The 25,621-nt window shown below is 40.6% G+C and overlaps 1 protein-coding gene across 1 annotated transcript in view; it reads right to left on the bottom strand.

Annotated features, from left to right (window-relative positions):
• The window catches only part of CUNH12orf42 (chromosome unknown C12orf42 homolog), a 149,322-nt gene that overhangs the window by 81,769 nt on the left and 41,932 nt on the right, over positions 1–25,621 (bottom strand). Inside the window, exon 3 of the mRNA XM_028778027.1 lies at positions 9,951–10,019. Coding sequence (XP_028633860.1) covers positions 9,951–10,019 — 69 coding nt within the window. The remainder of the gene's footprint in view (positions 1–9,950; positions 10,020–25,621) is intronic.

Below are 25,621 nucleotides of genomic sequence, written 5' to 3'. Positions count from 1 at the left end.
CTGGCTACTGATATAAACTTATCCCCTCTCTCCCAACTCTGTAAGCTTTAAAATGTTCTGATCAGCATCATGTCCACTTCGGGAAAAGAGACTGCTAGATTTAGTTAAGTACTCCAAGACATCAGCCAACAGTAGTCTTCCTAAGTCACCTGTAACTTGAGCCTTCGATCTCCAGTCACGAAGTCATTGCAGAACATTCTATGATGCTGGGGGCTAGCAGGACCCAAAGCATAGCCCCTGCAGTGCAGGCTGGATTGCTGAAAAGACTCCTGAAGCAGAGTGAAACAGCACTCCCTCTGTTGATTCTGCTGCGGCTTTTGCGAGATGAACAATTTCTGAAAGAAGATTGAATACCCACTTGGACCAATTATCTAGAAAAATTCCTCATGGGTTACATCTTCTACCTCCAAGAAGTCATGCCAAATGGCCCTGCTGTATCATAGTCCTACCCTTCAGTCGGAGCCCACATGTGTTCCCACATCTCAAGCAGATGCAGAAAGTGCAATCACAGTTGATACTCAGTGTCTTCCTAGTGAGTTGAGAAGGATGTGAGGCAGCATATATTGTTGGATAATTCATAAACACTCTGAGTATAAAATGGGCCCGCATTAGCCAGCATTGTGGAACTACAGGTAATCTGGACTATCCTCAGCAAAAGAGATGCAAAATTAATTTCCTCTTTACTCTCTCCTGCTCTGCATGAAGAAGGAAAATCTGGACCCATTCCCCACACCATTGATAAGCTGTATGCAAACTGGGGTGCCTGACAGACGCCCTCACACATGTATTTGCATGCACACTCATTCCTTGAAAATCAACAATAATCAAGAATCAATCCAGTCTACAGAGTCTAGGTTAACCATCCCCAGGGCCAGATCTAGCTCCTGGTCCAGAAGAGAGGAGTTAGCAGTACTATTAGGTTGCTGCTCAGTCTGTGTTAATCCAAAAGATGGAAGTAGAAAGACCAACAACCCAAATCATCATAGCCAAATCAATTAAAGGAGATTAATTAAAGCAATCTTTTTTATTCGTGTACACTGGCTGCCTCCCCCCAATCAGGGATTCAAGAGCTAAGCATGGGATGAGAGGAAGACAAGGTGTTTGCAGCTAAGGGGTACGGGGTTGCAAATGAAGGGTTTTGGTGGTAAAATAGGCATGGTTACAGGAGGAGAACAAACAAGTTAGTCCTGATGACCTCTTGAATCCAAGATGTAGTTGCAAGGTGGACATAACAAGGTAGCCATAGCCATAACAAGGTAGTCATAGGTGGTCAGATAACCTTTCGAAATACACGTAGGATTGCAAGATGGTTATAAACAACTTTCTGAAACAAAGCCATGCTTGCCATTCCTGGAACAGGCAGTACAGAACCATTGGTAGTTAAGATTACAGGCAGGGCACAGCCCAATCCTTGAGAAACAGGGGTTTAATTATCAACAGGAATGAACTTAGCTTGTCTTTACTATAAGATGGCTTTTAAGCGGAAGATAGAGGCAGGCTGGTTCTTCATCTGGAAACTTGACCGTTCCAGAGAGATTATTTCATCTACTCTAAATCTCTCTAGGGGGGAAGATATGGGGACTCCCGAGACAGACTCGTGGGGAAGGAAGCTGAGCCCAGGGAGGACCAGGTTCTTCTTCCCATCGCTGAGTTGGGCAGCAGAGGGCAAGGTTTGCGATGGAGACAAGCCAGGCAGAGAAGACTGCTGCAGGCCACCTCTTCTAAACCAGGAAGTGTGGACTGAGACTTCACTGATTATCATGTTGTCAGCGCTACCGTGACACTGTTCTCCATTTTAAGATGCAGGTTCTCTCCTCCCAGTGAGGAAGCCAAACAAAAGTAGAAGAAATGGGTTTTTCTCTTCCAAAAGTCAAGATCAGGAGAACTGGCAACATCTCATTCTTTCTCCACGGCCATTTGCATGACGTCATGTTTGAGAAACCAACACAAGGTCATGAGTATTTCCTTTCTTTCTGAAAGCTTCGTAATTTTAGCTGTTACGTTTAAATCTTCTATTTTGAGTTGGATTTTGTATGTGATAAAAGTGAGTTTACAATTTCCTTTTGTAGACGGATATCCAGTTTGCCTGGGACGACTTAATTAAAACACTCCCTTTCCCCTCAGTGAGTCGTCTTAACACCCTTTTTGAAAATCCACTGGCTGATTGTGTTTAGGTCGGAGTCCTCTAAGCTGTCCCCTTGTTCTATGTCTGCTTATATGCCTGTACCACTGTATGATTAGAGTGGTTTCAGATTCAGTCTGAAATCAATAAAACTTCATGAAATGTTTTCAAGTTTCTAAATTTTCCATTTTGCCTTCAAGGTTGTTTTGGCTTTTAGGGATCTCTTGAAATTCATGTGAATTTTAAGCTTTGTGGGGGAAAAAAATCTTGGTTGGGATTTTGATAGATATGCATTGAATTTGTAGGCCATTTTAGATAATATCATATAAGCCTGTTTAATCTTTAGATCCATGGACATGTGAATCTCTCCATTTGTCTAGGCTGTTTCAGGAAGGGCATTACTAGGTATTTTCCAATGTTCCAATATATCATTGCTTTAGCTAAATTTATTCACATTTTACTGCTTTCATGTAAAGGGATTAAAATGGAGTTGTTTTATTTCTGTTCAGATTGCTCATTGACGGATGATCAATCCAGCTACCCCTTTAGGTACAGCCTATACATCTGTTGTCTTTGTGTGCTAGCTTGAACACGGAATCTTAAATGAGACCTGGGCACGGACTACGGCCTATGCCCAGACACTGCAATGCATGAGAAAACGTAGGATGTTGCTTGGATGTTTCCACCAGCTGTGCCACTGCCGAAACTGCAAACCCCAGTACCTGGCCACAAGCAGCAGGACTGTATGCCGTGGTACCCCACAGTGGAGGTAATGCCGGGAGCATGCAGTATGAGACCACTGTTATTAGAGACCGTTTCTCCTAGAATCCAGTCCCTGGCTCTGATCTCCTGGCTCTCCCAATAATACTGTGAACTGCTTAACACATTTCTCTCAGTCTTTTCAGTGTATGGGCTGTATTTGCTCAAGTATGTGTCTGTGGAAGAATACTGAGTGTCTCCCTCAATCGCTGTCTATCTTATGTTCAGAGATGACGACCTCACACTGATCCTGTAGCTCACTGATTCTGCTTGACTGGATGGTCAACAAGCCCGAGGAGCCCTCCTGCCTCTACTGCCCTTCCTGGCACTGGGGTCACAGATGTACACCACTGCACCAGAATTTTATGTGTCCACTAGAGACCGAAATGCAGACTCTCAGGCTTGTGTGCAGCAAGTGCTTTACCAGCTAAGTCATCTCCACAGTCTCTTGTTCAAAGCAGGAACCCTCTTTAATAAACTGTCAACCGGTAAGAGGCCTTAGTCTTTTACCCTGCTTTCCCTCTGTGCTACTTGGTACAATTTTAATCATCTTGTTTATTTTCCAGTTTCCATACTGGATTGAAGGCTCTGTAACATGAGAATCCTTTGTTTTTTGTTCATTACCCTACACCTAAAGAATGTCTGGTATATATTCTACTCAGTAATAACTTCCTCATCGTAAGAATTTTGAAACATCTTACAAATCCATTTTAGCTTAACAATATATATCTGCTGGAAACCAAAAGCAATATTGATCCCAAAGCTCTAACAGCAGTGGTCTCATGCTGCCTGCTCCAGACACCACCTCCACCATGGGATATCACAGCATACAGTCTTGCTGCTCATGGCCAGGTACTGAGGTTTGCAGCTTCTGCCGTGGTCCAGCTGACAGAAATGTCTGCTCCTCAGGCAAGCAACACTTCTTAGATCTCATGCCACCATCCTAGGCAGAGGGGAAGAGGGGCGTCACTATCAGGACCCCCTGCCTCCACACATTGTTTCTATATTTATTAGCTTTTGCCTGTGCCCATTACTAACCATTTAACAAAAGTGAGTGTATTTTTCTCCCTTTCTCTTTATTCTTACATCGGATATTGGAAATGGCCAGCAGCTCTAACATCTTCAGAACTACTTGATAACATCTAACTATAAAGGTGTCCTCAGGCTACCTCAGTCACAGTAGGAGTTAATCCCTTTATGAGGTCACAGAAGACACCCCAGTATGAGCTTAGCATCGGGTCACACTGAGAGGAAGACTTCTCAAATTACCTCCTTATAAAAGATGCTAAAGTACTTCGCAGTCCACATCCGACCATCTGATGGGAAAATGACTCTCCTTTCTAGGTCATGATCTGCTCTATACTTGCCTGATTCCTTGGAGGCCTCAGAACACCCACAGTGTGTCTCCCTTCCCAGTGTCCATTTACACACCAGCTGTGGAGAAGCACTTGCTCGCACAGCACTGAACTGACGCTAGCCACCCCTCCTGAGCCTTCCCCTTGCTAACCCACAGTTTGTCTATGAGTCTTGAATGTCACGCAATTTTAAAATATCCATTTCATGTTGGTCATAGACAGGGCTATTATCTGACATGTGGGGCTATTTGGAAACACACTGTCCAGAAAGCAATGTTTCTCCATATATACTAACATTGTCCCGGGGCTATGTTGTTGCAAACGTCTCCAGTGTAGAAAGGGAAAGTGCTGGAGTGTAGTGCTGTGGACAGCTCCCTAGGAGGCGAGAGCTTTCCCTGACCTAATGCCCCAACAACCAATGCCATTCCAAATTCTAACAGAGCAAGTCCCATCCAGCGTGGGAACCAAGACAAAGGGAGAGAGTGTGTGTAGCTAAGGCAGATGCATGCACAGTGCAGACGTGGGAGCTTCCAAGTCAAAGCAAGTTTACTCCAGGAGCTTGGCCACGGGGTGATGGAAAAGCAGGCGCTGAGGCCCGTCAGAGCGTTTCCAGCTTGTAGAAAGTGCCAAGATGGTCCACATACTTACTCGGTAAGTGCCGAGTATTTACTGCGTGTTGGAGCTGGGAATACGTCGAAAGTAAAGCGCACTTGGCTTTATCCTCATAGAGTTTATTTCTGGCACAGAGAGACCCTGAAAAAAATACTTGTTGGATTAATCAATTGAGGGAAACCACTAAGTCAACAGTTTTCTTCTGTACTTCACTACAACACATCTCTTCCTCCCCCCTCTTGAGAGGGTAAAAGGATGATGGCATCAGATAGACTGTCAAGAGATTTGCTGCAACAATTGGAATTTAGTAAAGCAGACAAATAAAACTACAACTTCACAGTCACCATTAACGATGACCCTTACACAAAACATTCATTTTTTAAAATTTGTGTGTCTGCGCATCGTTTACATGCAGTACCTGTAGAGGCCAGAAGAGGGCGCTGGATCCTCTAAAGCTAGAGACAGAGAAAATGTGGGTGCTGGGAACTGAACCCCTGTCTTTTGCAGGAACAGTAAGTGCTCTTGACCACTGAGCCATCTCTCTAGTCACGCATTTTCTTAAGATTACAGAGCATTTTTTCAAATTTATTTATTTTCAATTAGCATATAAAACAGATATCCTTCCAGTATTTCATACATGTTTGGTTTAACACTTACATACACTCACTCCTTTCAGTCAAAAATTCTATAAATTCAGTGGTTAGAATGCTCTGCCAGCAAGCATGATGCCCTGGATTTGGCCCACAGCACCTCAAATATACATACGCATACGCATACGCATACGTATATATGAAAACGTCATGGTTAGATATGAAAAATGTCTTCTACTCCTTACATTCACTTATTCTATTCATGTTTAAATTTTAAATTCAGTGAGCTATGTGGTTTATGATTTATTTATAATTTATAAATATAAATAGAATTTACATATAAATATGTTTATATGTAAATATAGTTATGATATGACTTGTAATGTCGTACTGAGTGCCGTGATACAAACGTAACTGTAAGCAGATTGAGTAGGCGCATCCGACTTTTTTTCTCAAAGTGAAGTGTTTGCAATCAGAATTTAAACACTATTATTCTAATCCTTTGATTCACTCTGGCTGATGAGTCCTTCCCACTGGATTTGCTCAGGAGCACTTCACCCCTGGCTGTCCCACGCTCAACTGGGGCTGACACATGAGAGAAATGTTAATCAAACATTTTAGATGCATTTGTCTCGGGTAGACAGGACAGTGGGGCCGAAGAAGGAAGTGTTCTTGGAAGGCTGGGCAGAAGGCAGACTAAGAAGGAAAACAGAACCATGGAGATCAAGAAGAGAGTGGGAGTCAGCCCATGGATGGCTTTGGAGCCAGGATAACGTCTTTGAACTTAATTGTTAGTGAAACTGAACCCTGCTGGTGACTTGAGCAGAATATGAGGCTTCTGTGGTTTTGGAAATATCACTAAGTCCCTCAATCCAGCTCTGACCCAGAATGTATTTTTGCCACCATCTGTTTGCTTTTCCTATGTCTCAGATATCTTTAAACTAGAAAGAAAAATGCCAAAGTATATAAACATATCCGGTCCATGGACACAGTTATCATATAAAACAACACACACTTGATTCTCTGACTTCATTCATTCAGGCACATCCTTGATGGTGTGTGTCTAGCTTTCACCTGCTGCTTCAGACCAGCTGTGACATTCCATTGTTTAAATATCCCACAGTGGATTAAGCCATTCTCCCGCTGATGGACACGTGTGTCTTTTTAGTGTCCCATTACAAAAATCATGCCTCAGGAAGTCAGCTTCCATGTATCTTTGCCAACTCTAATCTCATATGCTGGTGAGGACTATTGAGTCACATCCATTTGCACCTGCACTGTGTTACAATGTTAAATGTTCTCTGAAGTGATTCTGCACTGCTCAAAGTCCCGTTTCTCTACATCTTTATAAGAGTCAGAGGCGGTGGGCAACTCCAAGGAAACAGCCTCTTCCAGACACAATGGGGCTGGTACACGTATGACTCACAGAGACTGTGACAGCATGCTCAGGACCTGCACAGGTTCACACACAGATTAAATCCTAGCACTGAGAAGAAGTGGACACAAAGTCCCACCCCTAGCCAAGAAGCTATTTGCAATGAATACCTACTGGGAAAAAAAGTTTCCTCCAACGGGATGTCACTGAGTAGATCAACCATACTCCAGAACAGGCTTCTGCCCAGGAGTAATTGGCCAACATAAAATGGACTCCATGGGTTTTTTTGTGTGAAGTAGTTGTTGCTGCTGTTCTTGCTAGTGGCAGTGGTGTGTGCATGTGTGTGTTCTTTTTCTTTCATTTTCGTGGGTTTTGGGTTCTTTTTGGTTTGGTGTAGTTTTTTGAGAGACAAAGGAAAGCAAGAGGGAACAGGAAGTTGGATCTGTATGGAGGTAGGGAGGATACAGGAAGAGTTGGGGAGGAAAATACAATCAAAATATAGGTCTATATCAAGATATTTATATGAAAAATTTTTATATTTTTATATGAAATAAAACAATTTCTTATATTTCCAGTTTTCTAAACAAGTTAGCCTCCTGTGAATTAATGTTAAGCTAGTAAGTGTCCATAGGAATGGGAAGGTTTTATTCATTTGTTTTATTACTATGTATTTTGAAATTTTATCTTTATATTAATCTATTCTTTCTGCATTAAAATTAATCCTAGTTATGATGTATTCTTATTTTATAGATAGCTGAATTTGAATTTTCTAGCACGCCATTTAATATATTTTATAAATTATAATTGTCTATAATTTGTTTCCTTCTTAAGTAAGGATGAGCTACATATTTTTCTCTTTCTCTCCATAACAATTTCTGGCATTTGATGTTTTTATAAAATTCAGCCACAGTTACAAAACCCACTTGGATGGCTCTTTGGTAGCAATAGGAATTTTTGAATTTTAATTGAAAAAATGTTTTCATTTTTTTTGCTTATCATGTTCTAATAGAAAATACACATTGATATCTACTCTGACTCCTGACACAGATTCCCTAAAATGTAAAGTTTTATTTTTATTTACTGCTACTTTTATAACAGCCATTTAACCACTTTCTTGGTATTCAACCAACACAACATAGAAAGCATGATACTGATGCGCCTGCTTTCAGATGCAGGAATCAGACAGAGGATATCCAATAGGTAATATATGATAGTGCCCATATTTGATATATGTTGTTTAATATATGCTATGTGCTATACAGTATTTGACATATAATACAGAATACCCCAAATAAGATATATAATAGGAAATAAAGTATTCAATAGTTAGAATATATAGTATGCTATAAACTCTGACAACATAGAAGTTGTTTTTTTTTTTCAATGAGAGAGACACCTTTAAATCTTTACTCCTGTCTACATGATTCCTCCAAACCACACAGCTACACAGAGATGGAAGAAGAAAGAACAGAAAGAAAAAATGGACACAGCTGAAAGAGAACCCAGGAAACACCAAGGCTCTGGTTTTAGATTTCACTACCCCCATACACACATGCAGAAAGCCAGAGGAAAGAAGGGCTCAGGAGTCAGTTGTTAGCAGGCTTGAGAGGCACAGGACTGTAATGTGTACTATGCCTCTAACATGGAGGCACTTATGACCCACCTTTAGGAAGTCTTACCTTCTTAGGGTCTTGGCACACTAACAGAATGGCCTCAATAAGAAGGTTCTGTTCATGTCCCCTCCCTCCCCTTCCCCACAAACCCTGTGAGTCATAGACTCCATTAGCTGAATGGATTCTTATGAGGCTAACGGCTTAAGTCCCAATGGAAAAACAACTACAAAAATAGAACACTGCAGATGTCTTATTTAGACTCAGCCCTCCGCTCTACTGCAGAAAGAATCAACAGAAAATCAGGTCATGGTTTTTGTTTGTATGTTTTAAGTAGGCCACATTTTCATCTGCTCTACGCTGGCCTTTTCCTTTAATCTTAGAACGTGAGTTGACACCTCTGCTTGCTTACTAGAGTTCTATTTCCAGTCACTGTAACCTACTTGGGGCAAACCCAGTTACAAACTGTGATGGTCACAGTCACTAACTTTTGTTAGTATTTGACTTTTATTTTCTTTGTCCCATTGGATGATGATCTGGTTGTTGTTGGGTGGGTTGGTTGTTTGTTTATGACAGGGTTTCACCATGTAGTTCTAACTAGCCTGAAATGACTATTTTGGAAATGGAAGATTAGAAGGTAAACTATCTTAGAATCACCTCCCCCAAACCCCTTCATTTACCTGACACCTAGTGGCTGCATCAGTGTTCCTGGACTCTAGGGTACTCTTTAGGAGACATTGTGATCTCCTTCATGGCAAATAAGGGCATAGAAACATGTTCAGTATAAAAGGCTCCTTATTTTTCTCAGTCCTGCTCTTTAAAACAAAGTTTGGTTAGGGCTAAATCTGGGATACTACGATGGCTCTATGCCAATGGTGCTGGCCTGCTAGTCATGTCGACCATCTCTGGGCACACATCACAGTCACTTAGAAAGTCACAAATTCACATCATAGGGACAGACATTCAAGGCCTTCCATGAGTGGGCTATTAGCAACCAAGGAATAAAGGCAGCCTGCTAAGAGGCCACACAGTGTTGACATTGTTCAGTGTTCAACTTTTTCTGTATGAAACTAGCTATTTTTTTATATTCTAAGACAAAACTATCATGCTAGACCCTCTATGTTGTGACACATACAGGGAGTGAAAAGGCATCTAGCTCATATCTTTGCTAATCAGATAAGTCTTTCCTTGGTACACATTATCTATGTGCTCAAAGAACAAAGAGACCGCACGATTCTCAGACACAGATTCAAGGTTCTATAGGAAATACCTTTAACATCCTTCTTATCTGGGAATTGAAGGCATGTTTTACAGTTATAATTTCCAAAATAAGTATGAAGGACTAAATGCTGTGCCAAGGTTTGGAACACAAAGAAAGGATAATACAGATGCAGTCATAGGAAGGACAGTACAGATGCAGTCATAGGAAGGACAGTACAGATGCAGTCATAGGAAGGACAGTACAGATGCAGTCATAGGAAGGACAGTACAGATGCAGTCATAGGCAACAGAATGCTGCTTACTCACACTTGTGTGAGGCGAACCTCTCTCCCACAGGGTCACGCTGCTCACGATGGGAATATAGCAAAAGGACTTCTGGAAGAGAAGAGACAAGGCAGTTAGATAGCATCACTTCAGACACGTTTCATCACTGAGAGATGAGCTATAAGCATCCCGGAAGTGAATCCATTCTACATTGGCTGTTTACACTGAGTACCTGGGAATGCCCAGAACACTGGCCTGGTTACCATGGGAACCATGTCAAACTCTAAATGCAGTTGCCACTGTTAAGAGTCCAGATGAAGCCACATGTAGGAAGTTAAAAAAATTAAAAACAAACAAAACCCTCATGAATGAATTTTAAATTTTGACGCTGGTGTGTTATATACTAGTAAATGACTCTTGAGGTTTAACAGGATAAAACAGAATTAAACCTGTATGCCCTTTGCCATGTGCTTTTGATATGTGTCAAATAGTCTCAAGCCGTCCCCAACTTATCTATCCAAAGCCAACCCACAAACCCAAGAACATTAATAAGAAATGAATACTGCACAGTGGAAGTCATTAATTTGGAACTGTACGTCATGCTGAATGAGCATGGCAGAACTCTGCTCAAAGCAAATGTGTTATTCATTTGATATGACTGCTCCCAGCAGCCAGAGAAGGTTTACTGGGGATCTGACAATGAGAGAGAACCTTGACATTCTACATAAAATGTCAACTCTTAATAAGATTACCTCAGGATTGGTTTTCTGACTTCTTGTTTTCAATTTGCTGTTTTTCATTTCAGTTAGTCACAGTGTCCCAGGGCCCTTGACTTATATCACCCAGCATTTGCTAAACTCAGTCTTGCTTCCTTGAAGGACAAAAGCCCCAACAGGCCCAAGGCCAGGACACAGGTATGCATCTGATAAACAGTCATCCTTCCGCTCTTCATCAGGATGTAAAGGTTTTATTTATTGATGTAACTTTATGTGATGTCGTATGTACCCGAGTGTATGTACATGGACCATGAACAACAAGTGCCCATGGAGTCAAGAAGAGGGGATCTGATTTATGGAACTGGAGACATAGTCATAAGCTGCTCTGTGTGGGAGTTAGGAATTAAGCCTGGTTCTCAGAAAGATGAGCAAGTTCTCGTGACTGCTGAGCATATCTCCAGCCCCAAGTGAGCAGAACTGTAACGGAGAGTTATAAAGACCCATGCAGGGGAAAGCAGTCAAGTGGAATGTTCTGGAGGAGAGAGACAGGCACATGCAGATTCACATGTGAGAGTTGATGTGGACTTGGGAGACAGACAGCCCACACAACAAAACAGAAACGAGAAGGCTGGTCCTCCAGAAATCCAAAACCAAGACAGAAGGACGTGAGGAATAAAAGTCTAAGATTAAGTCAGCAGAAATGACATCTGAAATGTAAATAAATAAAATATCCAATAAAAAAGAAAAAATTATATTATGATATATTATTATATATTTTATTTTTATATTTGTATTGTTTGTTATATAAATTTATATAAATATAATATATAAATATATAAATACATTTTATATGAATATATCATATTTATAATACAATTATTTATGTGATTATAAATATGTTTTTAATACTTAGTTATATTAGATACATTATGACTATAAGCATGAGCATGACCCCATGAAGTCAAGCAAACACATCTTTTACATGGTAGCCCTGGTATCAGTTCTGTACATGAGAAACATACAACAAATAAGGCTAAAGGATGCAGGAAATCCCTGCTAGGATCACCAAATGAGTTGAAATGTGAAGCAGGAAGGAATCCTAGACTACCACCACTGGCATGCTGGGTGAAGACGTTAATCCTAGACTACCACCATTGGCATGCTGGGTGAAGACGTTATTTCAGACTGCACAACAAAGTGAACAGCCTGAGATCCCTGACTATGTAACTCTCTGTTGAGTCACCAGGAAACATATGCAGCCTTCAACCCCTGATGTCTTTTTTGACCTAGAAAAGTGTCTCATAGGTACAGGAAGGAGAGACTCCAGTTTAAAGGGAAGACCATCAGGTGAGGAGTCAGGCCCATGCCAAGCATGCATCTCAGTTTCCCTCCTCAGTGAAATCTCTGCAGTCATTCAACCATACATTTGCATGTATCTGGGGTTTTCCAACTAGCAATGTCCACTGCTCTGACACTGATTTCAACGGGGATTTCTTCGCAGCACTGTTCAAGCTAGGCCCATGGCAGGGGCACAGCTGAGTAGCATCATTCAGAGAAACTTTGACAGGAAAATAATTGTCTCCAAGGTGTCCAGTACAGCTCATGAACATGTGCACACAGCAGTCCTTGATTTGTACTTTCCAAGAAACAAGATTCCATGGCAGCCAACAGCCCCAGAGAGCTAAGTGCATTCTGTTCTTTAAAATAAAAATGTAGAATGCATTGTTGAGGTATAACTGATGTGCAGATGACTGTATATTTGATATCTACAATTTGACAACTTCAGAGGTATCTAACCAAACAAAAGAAGCAGCAAAGATTAGGATTAACTACAACTCTTTAGAAAAGCTTCTCCTTGGACCTTCAAAGGCAGGTAGAATTTCTTTTCAAATACAAAGGTTATTGTAATCCACAAGCAGAAGGTAACGGAGAGACCTGTAAAACTAGAGGGGATATTGTCAGTCATTAGCATGATTTTCTAATGATTATGGCATTAGGCATTCATTAACAATCATCTGTGTTTATGTTGAACAGTTGATGTATGATGAAGATTGGTAAATGAAAGCAAAGTTAAAGCAAGGAATTCTGGACACTTATAAAGCAATTAACTTGTTTGGCAATAATTGCGCATTGAAGACTAACACATTTACACATTTAGAAAGCTTACACATTTAGAAAGCCACAAGAGTCGCCACAGAAAGCAAGGTGCTTTGCTCCAAAATACCCATAATAATAACAACAATAATAACAACAATAATAATGATTATAACACCCCATGTTTTTGTAAACATGAAAGATAAGGCAAAAATATCCCGTAAGGGATGAGCAAGAGGCTCAAGTCCAGTGAAAAGAAATATAGTTATAGTCCATATGTTAGAGAAGAGGCAGGTTACCAAAAATAAGGACAGATCAGCCTATTTAAAATAGATTTTTTAAAACTATGTTGCAACACCATACTGAGGAAACAGGTGTCATATTCTTTAGGATACAAGTGTTGCTCCAATTACACACATGCTTACTATGTGCCCGGTGAAAACTGAACCTGCAGGCAGGAGCTCAGAGGACCATTCTATTGCAGATACAGGTTTTACCACTGACAATTTTTAATCTTCAGATGATGCTTGAATGTGCTGAATTCAATGCAGTGCACTGCTAAGAGAAACAGTCAAGAACTTCTTTTTGGGAGTGAATGCTGACAGGAAGTGGTGGCACACACTTCAAATTCCAGTTCTGGAAAGAAAATGAGAAGGAAGAGTAAGAGAAGAAAGAAGGAAGACAGAAGAGGGAAGAGGAAGAGGAGGAAGAGAAAAAGAAAAGGAGAAGGAAGGGGGAAAATAAGGGAAAGGGGAAGAGGAAGAGAAAGAAGAGAAAGAGGAAGAAGACAAGGAGGAGGAAGACGCAAAAGCAGTGGCACTTAAGGAAAGAATTCAAGGAGAGATGACTAAACTAGTTAAAGCAAAGGAAGGGAGCACAAAATTTTATGTAAAACTTATCACAAAATTTATCATCAGAAGTGTCCCTCCAGAGCTCCATGTAAACTTCACTAAAGCTTTCAAGCAGGATTTCAGTTTTCAGAATTTCCAATCCTCTAAGACTTAGTGGAGGAATTGAGAAGAGGTACAATGTGCATGCGCTTGTGAGTGAGTGTGTGTGTGTGTGTGTGTGTGTGTGTGTGTGTGTGTGCGCATGCACGCGCGCGCCTGTGTGCATGTGTCCGCCTTCGTGTTCCCTCCTAGGGCAGCAATGAGATAAATAGGCTCCAAGAGAGATCTTCAGATGAGCCTGACTAAAGACACAAAGATTTTCAAGCTTGAGTCAAGGTCTGGATCGCCCTCCTTTGAAAGATGAGATGTGACAAATATCTTCCCAAATAAAGGTTTGCGTGCACTTGAGGGTTAGTAACCAATAGAAAAGTTCCCAGGAGGCTCTAAAAAGGGCAGCTGGCCTTGTGGAAACATTTGCGAAGTGCTTAGGTGTCAACAGTGCTAAAAGCAAATACTTGCTTTGCCCCTGGGATTGGAACAGAAAGCGGAAGCTGGGAGAGAGCTTTTGAAATCCCTGGTTAGGTCATTGAACTGCACCAAATAAAAAGATGTGTTTGTCATGGTGGGCACTGTTTCTTTTTAAAAGTTTGATTATAAGAGAAAAAAACATTTTACTTTTAGGCATAAAATGAAGACATTAATCTCAAAGACTCATTTCTCAAATTAACTAAACCCTTTTTTAAAGTCCAGGTTGTCTACTTAGCTCTAACCCAAGAGGGGGTGGTTCATCTGACCTGTTCTTGGTCGGCGGATTGCCGATTGCTTCCTGACTTAAGCCGTGTCTCAATGATGTACCAACACATCACTTTATTCCCTCAGCTGCTGTTCTGGGAGCTTTTCAGGAGTCCTCATAGCCAAAGACATTCATATGTCAGAAAATTCAGGGAATCTGATCTTCCTGAAGCAGCTGTTACCTACTACTGATTCTTACATTTTAATGTATAGGCACGGTCACCTGGGACTCACTGGTTGAAATGCACAGGGTAGGTCAGGAGGTCAAGTGTGAGCCTGAGTTCCTGCCTTTGCATCAAGCTTCCTGGTGATGTGGTTCCCAGAGAACACATTGTTGAGCCAGCGATCTTTACCCTGTTTGTTTTCTTAAAAGGGTTCTAAGAGGGCAGGAATGGTGGAACATGCCTATAACCCACTTTGGAGGCCAAAGCAGAAGAAATGCCAAGAAGAGCCTGTGTGTGATAAATAGCCACTAAGAGGCCAGCCAGGGCTATTTAGCAAGACCCCATCTCAAAAAAAAAAAATAAAATAAAAAGATTAAATCTAAAGATAGCCAAAGCTTTGGAAATAGATAACCGTTCTCTGATGAAAGTCCTAGAAAGTATAATGGACCAGAAATTAAGCAATGTTCACTAACAATGAAACACAAAGATTCCCGTTGTCATAGATATGCCCAAGGTGTTTCTGTCCACTTGTCTGGTTATTGCACACTGTAGTGTGTTCAGCACCAAACACGTAAAACTAAATGGTATACAATCTCCATGGTACTCCCCCAGGAAGCTCCAAGCCCAACATAACAAAGCCCCTGATGGAAGGATTGATGGAGTACCTGAGAAACTCCTCCCAACCCCCACCAGACATACATAGAAATGCAAAGAAGAAACGAAACAGCAGCCTCTTCCTGGAGGATAGACCCATTGAGCTAAATTTGGGAGCAGAAGCAAATATAGATTTAGTAGCAGAAAGGGAAGCAAAACGGCAGTCGCAGAGAATACATGTGGCCAAGTCTTTACTGGAGAATATTCTGACCCTGTGTTAGCTGCTGATAGTGAAAGGAATAGCCCTGTCCCTGCAGTGAATCCCCGAACCCTCAACCAAGGTACTACAGGGTATCTGCTATTTTTACTCAAGATTTGTTTCAGGAATGAAAAATCTGAAACCTAAAGAATTTCACTCGATCCCAAAGTTGAGATTCCAAGGTGAGTCTGCCTAGTTGCAAGACCTGTGTTCTTCTCAGGGTGCCTGCTATCTCACCGAAGTATTTCAGAGGGTCTAAACTGTGGAGCATGAGGCAGCCTGTGAGAAAAGAAGATGCTGATACTGCATTTCTATACAAACATTCCACTATTTTTTCCTTCCCTCAGCTCGTACTTCAAATCTCTAAATACACAGAAAAATAATTGACTCCAGTCTGATAGTGACCTACTATTTTATCAGTCCTGGGCAAAACTTCCTATTGACAATGAATTTTTGGACCTTTTAAATAATTATAATTCTATTCTCAGTCTTTAAAGCATCTTTACCTGTGAAAAGCCTCAACTTTGAAAAGCACAGTTTCAAACAAGAAAGGCAGAAACTGGGCCAAGGAATGCATTGGCAAAGGCACCTCTACTCCTGTGGATCTCTAAATGAACTCCAAAAATGAAAGGGCATGGCACCCTCTCTAGGCAGACAGGACCCCCTGACAAGACTTGTGTAGAGCAAAACCTTCCAATGTCACAAAGCAGCTGTGACTGCCACTAGCATCACCTGTCCAGTGCAGTACAAGTGGGTGTGTCTAAAAACTCTATTCTAGAATGATAGCAAAGTGGAACCATGGGCTGGGTGCAGTCTACAAAGCTTTTGGGAGTTCCACGATGAATGGAGAACAAGAGATAAGACAGAAGCCAGTCAGGGCAATGGGTCAAATGCTGACTTTTCATCCCCCTAAATAATTAGAGAGATCTAGGAAAGCTTGGAAACAGAGGAACCAGGGGTGGGGCGTGGAGGTGAGGATGGAGGCTTAACACTTACAATAGTCAACTTTAAATCCCAAGGCACCAGTTCCCAACTCTAATCCTCTCTCTTCAAGGAAGACAAAATCATCTAAGTTAAACAATTCCAAGTCTAAGTATATCTGATTCCCCTCTAGATAAACAGACAGGCTCCCAGTCGAACAAAACCACTCGCTCTTTGTGGGTATCGAGATCATAAACTGGTTCCTCATTTGCTAACTGTCAGCCACTGATTCCAGAAACTCAGGAAAAACAATGGACACTTTATTTGAAGTTTTTATGAATAGAAATTTATTTAAATGGCATTATTCATAGCTGCTGCTTCTTTTGATTAAAGTACTACCAGGAAACAGGTTGTTTATTCAACTTTGGATACCCATGGTCAACTATGCAAAAGCAACAACTGAATATTCTTTGTCAACATCTGTTTAAAGTCGTTCTCAATCAAATAGCACTAAAATGACTCTACAAATATTCCTTCCTTTGGCTGCAAGAAAAATCCAAGACAAATTATATTATGTACAGCCAAATATCAGCAACCTCATTATAAGTCACTGATGAACATTTTTTTTCCAGTGTGGCTAGATACAGGAAGTCTTACAATAAAGGGCCTGAGCAGGACTCTTAGGGGTTGGGGGTTTTAATGGATCATGCATTCTATCTTGGCATGTGGTTACCATTTCAGAAGGATCATTGAATTTCCAGGAACCAGCCAGTCTAGTCAAAAGAAATCACAAATCCTTAACTAACATATGCTAACTTTTCTTTGAGGAACAAAAGAAGCATCTTTGTTTGTTCCTCGCCAGCAAATACCCAGCCATCTCAAAGGAGTCCTTTCACTGGGCATGTTAGCAGGGAAATTCAATTGTATTTAATTAAGTTCACCCCCCCCCCGAAAAAAAAAAGCTGCACACAGAAGCATCAAAGAGGTTATCAGGGGTCAGATGCCTGCCATGACTTTCTGACCTTCCCAAAACGCAAAATAAAAGACGGTGGTATCCCTGCTGGCAATATGGATTTCCACGTTTGTGTCTCTCCCTTTCTGCTTTAATTTAATAGCAATCAGCACAATATGGCCAGTTTTTTCTGAACAATGGTATGGGCAGAAGTTAGATTGAAAGCTCTGCAAGGGGGAAGATGGGACACAAGAGAAGCTCACTGAGGTTTGCAGGACGCAATAAGAACATCACTCCATACCCGTCACACACACACACACACACACACACACAATAACTCAAGAATCTATTTAACATTCATTGTGTTCAAAATGGACAGATGTGTGCCTCTAAAATCTCATATTCAGAAATTCTTTGCAATAGTCAGCTGCCCCATAGATGCTTTTGAAGAGGGAGGTATACACGACTATGTTTTTTTTTTTTTTCTTTACCAGAAAGTCATTTTGGAGGCTGGCCATGCATCTATCAGTTCTTTAACTTGAAAATCTTAAATATTTATGGTTCTTCTTCTTTAAATTTCATCATTTTCACCTTATACTGAGCACTTATGGCCATAACCAGAGTTCATGGAAGTTTCATGGAAACCAAACATAAGTTAACTAAACTGAGTGTTATTTTAAAGTTTCAAATGTCCAATTTCAAAAGAGCCCCAGACCTGGTGCTTACTTCCTGGGATTTCATGTTTAAAAAATTATATTCTTAACTGATCTAATAGAGAATGAACCTAAGGATCTAGGGCCTGACAATATCTTGCAGGTCACGAAATTCAGCATCGCAGCTGATGTTTGACTCCTCGGTCACATCTCTACCTCACCGTATCCCATCTGTAGATCAGAACTTGCATAGATTCTTCAAACCTGCTGCTTTCTAGGGCGACCCACTCCCATAGACACAATCTTCATGAGCAAACATGGAAAACAGAACTAAAATGATTTTCAATTAATGAGGTCAAGTGTCTCAAATTTTGATTCTAGCTCTTTAGCCAATTTAGAAACTCAAGTAATTCACTCAAGCACCTTATTTACATGAAAAGAAGGTAGATATCTGAACCATCATCTCTGACTCAAGGTTTCTGCAGCTCTGTGCACTTGATTTGTGAGTGCTAGATCAGACAACTGAATCATCATTGAGTTGAATCCATGTTCAAGTCAAATCCTGCAACATGAGTGCTCTGGCAAGGATCACATCCAAAGACCTAGGTCTGTGTGATCTGGCTGGAATGCAGACAGGACACACACTTTTAACCCCTCTGGCTGGGATACAGACACACCCTTAGTGCAGATGTTCAATAAGCAACCACTGCCTGGAAATCCTTCCAAGCTCTCCATGAAAGAGCATCGATGCTGGCAGGATGGTTTTTGTGTCCCAAGCAAGTCCCAGAGCTGAAGAGGAAGCAACGCAGCATCTACCTTCTTTTTGTAACCAGTGCTTTGGAATGAGCTGCAAGAGGGACATTTAAGACTGCAACTTGGTTCTGGCAAGAAGAAAAAGACTTGTAGAGTAGGTGGGGACAGAAGGCAACTTCTAGAGTGGTTCTTGCATAGGATTGAATGCAGCTGGCTTCTATCCTTCCTGACGAGAAATGTAGGAGCAAAGTAGAAGCCTGTGCACTCTGTACTTTCACCCTCCTGAAAGCCGAACCGGAAGGAGTAATAAGTGGGGTCAACAGTTACTGAGCTCATCTCAACCATCCTGCAAAAGAGAAACTGTGATCTTTAGTCATGTAAGAAAACTGATGGATGACTGGACAAACTGACACATCCAAGAACATACAGTTACTAAACAAATGGGATTTGGACCAAGATCTGTACCCAAGGCATCAAGCTCGCTTCAAACTATGTTGACTATGGAATTTATCTATCTTTGAGAAAACCTTTGAGAAAAAAAAAAACATATTTGAGTCTTTCTCCCGTCCATATGGAAGCACGAAGAACATTTGCAGATTCACTTGCTATCTATTTTATCAACCCAAGATACAAAGAATTCATTCACCACATAGCTAAAATGAAATCTGTCTCTTTTGTTAATAGTATCAGATATTAATATATATAATATTAATGTAATTATATTGATAATTAATATAATATTAAATACACACCTTTTTATCTATTTGATATTTATTTCTGTAATAAAGTATATTTAATCCTTTTAAAATATTTTTGCTATTTGTGGTTGCATGTGTGTCTGTGTCTATACGAGAGAATACCCACGTGTCCAGAGGCCAGAGGCATCAGATTACCCTGGAGTTAGAGTTCTAGATGGTTCTGGGCTGCCTGACATGAGTGCTAAGACCCACACGTGGATCCTCTCAAAGAATAAAAGGTACTCTTAACCCCAAATCTTCTTTCTGGTCCTTATTTAATCTCCTTAATATGAAAATTTTCAAAATAAATAATAAACACAAGGGCTTATTGTCATTTTTATTATGTAATACTATAGCAATTTATTCTTCCCATAATAGTCCCCTTTGCCCCATATGATAGAACACTAGATACTAGAAAATACAAAGTTAGTATCTAAAAGTGAAAGTTGATAAGGACAATTATTACCATAGTCAGGGTGCTTCTGTCCTTCCTTAATCCATGCATTAAAATTCATAATACTAATGTGTTGGTATCAAAAGTTGGGGCCTTCAGGAGATGATTTGGCCTCAAGAATGGGATAAAAGCCATCACAAAGTCCTAAGGGCACATTTTTGTCCCTTCTAGCATAGAAGAGACAGCAATAAAGCATCATATTAAGAGAACACTGGATTATCTAGTGTCTTGACCTTGAACTTCAAAATATCCAGGACTGTAAGCAATGAATTTCTATTGTCTATATGTTACCCAGTCCAAAAATTTTATTATAGCAACCTAAATATGTGATGATAAGTGTACACGCACACACACACGAGAAAGAGAGAGAGAGAGAGAGAGAGAGAGATTGAGAGATTGGATGACTTAAGAACACATTGCTGCAGTGCCATAGCCCACTTGTAGTCTTAACTACTACTCATAAAAAACTCAATGTAGTCCCCGCTGCTCACAGACTGGGAAGCCAACGCCACAAGCACTAATTACTGTACTCTGAGTTTATCGAGTATAATTAAGTAGACTATACTTACACTCAGGTGTATGTCACATCTGGACATGTTACCAAGGCAACAAAACACCATCTGACACTCCAAGAGACAGCACATGTTCTAGAATTCTTTCTGCAGACTAACATTTTAACAAAGTCCAAATTTTTAACCTTTGATGAGCATAAGAAAAATGTTATCATTCAGAATCAGTGAGAAACACACTGAACCCTAAGACTACTTTGATTTAATTTTACTCACTTCAACACTAAGCATATTTTTAACTCAGCCAAATGATAATGACCAAATAGTACTTCTATGATGCAAGTATATGCTGTTTTTGTCTGACAAACTGTAATAACTTCTCAGAGAGATAAATTCTTCATACCAAGGAGAACGGCAGATGAGGGCATAGGAGAACTGCAGATGCGGGCATAGCTTAGTTGGTACAGAGCTTACCTGGCATGTAAGATAAGGAAGCAGGAAGCCTGTGTTAGATTCCACAGGAGGAAGCAGACACCCTGTGGCCCCAGTGCTTGGAGTTGGAGACAAGTGAATAGAAACCAAGAGGCTCATTCTTGGCTACACTGTGAGTTCAAAACCAACACAGGCTGTATGAGATGACATCTCAGAGTTTGTGTCTGGGGACAGAGTGGACTTGGCTTTCTTTGCCATGGGATAGACATGTTATTTGTGGAGAAAACAGACTAAACTCAAGTGTCTAATATGCCACGTTTGCCTCCTCCTCCCTTTGCCAGCCCCATGACCTTTAGGACAGAATAACAAAAGCAGCCACTTACCAAATCCCCAAGCAACGCCAAGCATTTTATACATGTTAACACATTAAATCAGTCATTGGAGTGGGTGTTGGATGATAACCGTAGTAAGTAAACCTCACAGTTGTTTGAGTATGTGTAAATATTATTGTTAATATTGTGTTTTAGAAATAAACTATTTGAACAACCCAAGGAAAAGACAAACTTACCCAAAGATGAAACAAGAACACACAAATACTAATAGGAAATGATGAAGGTCAGCTAATGGCATCTATAAAATGTAATGAAATTAAATAACTCTTGCATGACCCTGACCACACAGCAGCATATAAAAAAAATTGTGTATGCTTGGTTTCTTGAACAGAGAAGAACATGGCTAAAAACTAGTATAGCCCAAGGTGTCATGATGCTATAATTGCAAAGATGGCAAATAAACACTCTACTTCATTGAAAGAATTAGACATCTTAATAAGACACTTAGATAAGATTTCATGAAGATCAAAAGGGGGTAAAAATTACCATGTACAGGGAAATAATTCATTGAAACTTCAAGTTGAAGTATTCGTGTTTGGAAAAATATACCTTTTCTTAAAGATTGTGGTCAAGTCTTTGAAATTAGTACACTGTAGCATAACTAAGCCTAAGACTAAGATAGTCTCGCCTAGTCCACAAATGTGCCAACCATCAATGAGAAAGAGCCACCAGATAGCCTATTCCTCAGTAATTCTCACTTCTGATGTACCTCCTGTACAGTATGGGATTAACCAAAGCTATTATTGTCTGATTTTCTAGGCAAGCAAGAAGGCTTTCTTCTAGCCAAATCTGGTAGGAGGGAAGGCCATAGGTGATGTCATTGCTGTAGTCCCTTTAATGTATTAGACACTCACTCCCACGTGCACTTACATAGTTATTGTCCAAAAATCACTCCAGCCTCGAATTCATGATACACATATATAGTAGATTTATCTCTTTGCTTTGAGTTTTTCTTTTTCCAGACAATTTTTTTGCAAAATATCACAGACGCTTGTGATTCAAGCTTTGCAGAAGCATATGCTTTAGGAGCTTAATTTGGTTTTGAACAGGATTAAATATGCCAAAAATCAAACCACAAGATATTCATAATGAGGGACAGAACACAATAGTCACCTTAAGTGAAGAGTAATTATATAACAAGAGTTCGAAAACTGCTTGATGGCAGTTCTCATGGAGGCAGGCACAGCTGCCACGCTGAGAAAGTGCCAAATTTTATTCTTTTCTCCCTGTTTCCAAGAAAAGAAATCCCCTCTGCCTGGTGCAGGCTTCCTGGTTTCTCTTCAATGCATTCACATGTCTTAACAGGTTATCTCTGGGGCAACTTGGTCTTTTTCTCGGATTATGTCTTGGCCTTTGTACAACTGAATGTGTAAGGTGTATGCATGTATGCTAGGATGTCATCTGGATGCCTGTTCTGTTATAACTAAAACTTGTATTCATTAAGGCACATGTATGTGTATAAAAACTAGTACAGAATTTTGTAGAAAAGAAATGTAGATGGTTAAAAAATATTTCTGATTCCAATATATTTTCAGTTGAACTGTTGAGCTTATAAAACATTCAGAATACATCAGAATCTTGCATAAACCAAAAGGTTTAGTACATCAGGGAGTCTGGGAGGAACGAGTAGCATGTAACATAGGTAGAGCTTAATAGGTGAGGAAATACATAGTCCCCCTGCCCCCAGGAAGTTTCAAAATCTAGTGACAGACAGCATCGCTACAGAGAGGTTCTGATGGGTAAGTTTCAATGAAGCTATGTAGGAATGATGGTTTCATGAATCTAAGACACTCCTGAAGCTAAAGAAAGCACTTCACTTCTCTGTTTCCCCCTACCCACAAAACCGGAATGAATTCACTCATATAACACACTGTGCTTATGACTATGTGTAATAGTCACTTGTGATATCACACTTGTAATATCAATTGTAATATCACAATGTGTTAGCAGACTATCTTGGAGTCTGCTTTGTAAAGTACAAAGATAGTCATTTAGCCCCAACCTAACAACTTTACGCACTAGGCACTCCATGAAAAGGAGTTTTCATTCCCTACTTTGCATTATCATGTTTAATTTTAAGATGGTGACCTCGAGAATTACAGAAAGCTCTGCTTTAACATTCTGTACCCTGAGCACTGTGCTTTAGACCAGGCTGTCTCATGAAGGTAAATATGTATTTGCATACTAATTATGTAAAAGGTATTACAAATACTGTGTGCAAGGACAGCAGATTCTTTTTAGATTTCCATTACTTTAGTAAGAAAGGAGGCCTACCCATCCCCCACTCTTAAATTCGGACACATCTGTATCTTCCCCTCCTCACTCTACTGCCCAAGTTGGGCCACTATACTAAAGCACCGGGTTAATAATAATCTGAATATCTAAATTAATCTCCTCAACAACTAGGAGAACGTCAACATTGAATGTGAACTAAAAACGAAAGCAATCTAAATGCAACTTCTCTTTTCTGCCCCTGAAATGTGAACACGACTGAGTAGTTCTAACTGGAAAGCCCCCTAGCTTCACTATGGCAACAGTCTGGGTGTTGGAAGTGACCCAGATCTGAATAACTGGCTTGCAATGATCTGTGTCTCTTGTCTCCTCAGCCTCCCTCAGCCTTCCAAACTGACTGGATTGATGATCTTCTAAGGGATAGTCCAACTTCGTATCACTTGCCCTGCTCAGAAATCACCAAGACTTTCTTAGCACCTCTCATCGGCATGAAGGGTGTCTACTCCATTATCCCAACCACCCTCTCAACCTCGGCCAGCATTCTCTCTACATACTCTAACCAACTTCTCACAAGCTCCACTGCCCGCTCTAGTCTCCATGCTTTCCCAGTGTGGGGCACGCACACTCTTTCCTTCAATTCTCATCTCTCTTTAACTGCCTTGAGGTCCTAATGATCCAAGACATATTTACAGTGACTCTGGGGAGTTAGTCCGTACTCATAATTCTAGCTCTCTGAGGCAAGGCGATCGTAATATCAAGACCAGCCTGGGCAATGCGATGAAAATCTATTTCAAAAAGCATAAGCCAAGCACAAGAACAAAAAGGAGTCGGAGAGATGGCTCAACAGTTAGGGGTAGTGCTTTTCCAGGGGACTCGGGTCCAATTCCCAGCATCCCCGTGGCAGCTCACAACCATTCCGTGGCTTCAGTTCTAGGAGATCTGACGCCCTCTTCTGGCCTCTGCAGACAGCAGGCACGCATGCAGTGCATAGACAGGCAATGGAGACAAAACATCAATGCATATAAATCTATTTTTAAAATGAAGAAAAAAATAAATCAGGCTTTGAGCACTTTGAGAAAAAAGATAGCCTTTTATCTGCTCTGAGAATCCTCCCAATAAGGAGAAAACTTTGTACTGGATAGAAATTACATCAGATTTATTAGATAAGGATATTGGGAGGTTGACAATGGAGTTACTGGGTGAAAGGATAACAAGTGGATAGATAAACGGGTGGATACTTGAATAACTAAATATTTGGTTGGAGGTTGAACGCATGGTGTCATTGCATAAGATCCAAGTGGCAGGCTACATTTCACACTTGACCTTGAACCAGATTCTGAAATAGAACATCAACTAGGTGTCTAGCTCTGAGCTAATCCAGCTTTGTTCACAGCGATATCTGAAGTTAACTTTGTTCCTCTGTCTTGTAACTAAGAGCTGTTTATCTGCTCACACAAAATTGTGTGTTAATTAGTGCCAACCCAGATCTACTTCTTAAGAACTGTATAACTAAATTCTCCTTCGACCGACTGAGAAAAATAGTTCTTCTCAATAGGTATTTTTTAATAGAGAAATCTTTATATCTGTGAAAAATAAAGGTTTTGGAGCTATCTATCCCTAAGCATGGTTCTCTTGCTGTCCAAAGCCAGACCATGAAAGCCTGACGCCAATAAAGCTTGTGTTGTCTGTCCTTCAATGCATACAGCCTACTCCTGTCCACCACTAAACACTGCGACAACCAGCAATCAGCAGATCTCAGGATGCTACTTTGCAACAGAAATAGGATGACTCACACCAAAGCATTTTCTGCAAATAAGCACTCAGGGATATAAATGAGCTAAGGACAGGCTAGAAATAATGCTTTGATAGTGGCTGGAGTGACAAGCAAGATGGACCGGGGAAGTCACACAAGGCCACCCCTAGATGAAGAGTCACAGACAATAACTGCTGAGAGAGGAGAAACAGTCTTTTCCTGGGACAAGGCCACTGATGGGTTATCCAATCCTAAGCGGTAACCCCTAAACACATATACATATGAGCAACACTAAATGAGCTCACAGATTGTATTTATGCATGAATAAGCGCACTCGAGTGCTAGTGTGTGTGCGTGTGAGTGTGTGTGTATGTGTGTCTGTGTGTGTCTGTGTGTGTGTCTGTGTGTGTCTGTGT

The sequence above is a fragment of the Grammomys surdaster genome, unplaced genomic scaffold (genome assembly GCF_004785775.1).
Source record: "Grammomys surdaster isolate TR1022 unplaced genomic scaffold, NIH_TR_1.0 322, whole genome shotgun sequence".
Classification (NCBI taxonomy): domain Eukaryota; kingdom Metazoa; phylum Chordata; class Mammalia; order Rodentia; family Muridae; genus Grammomys; species Grammomys surdaster.
Note: the sequence above shows the minus strand (reverse complement) of the source record. Positions and strands in the feature narration are given on the sequence as shown.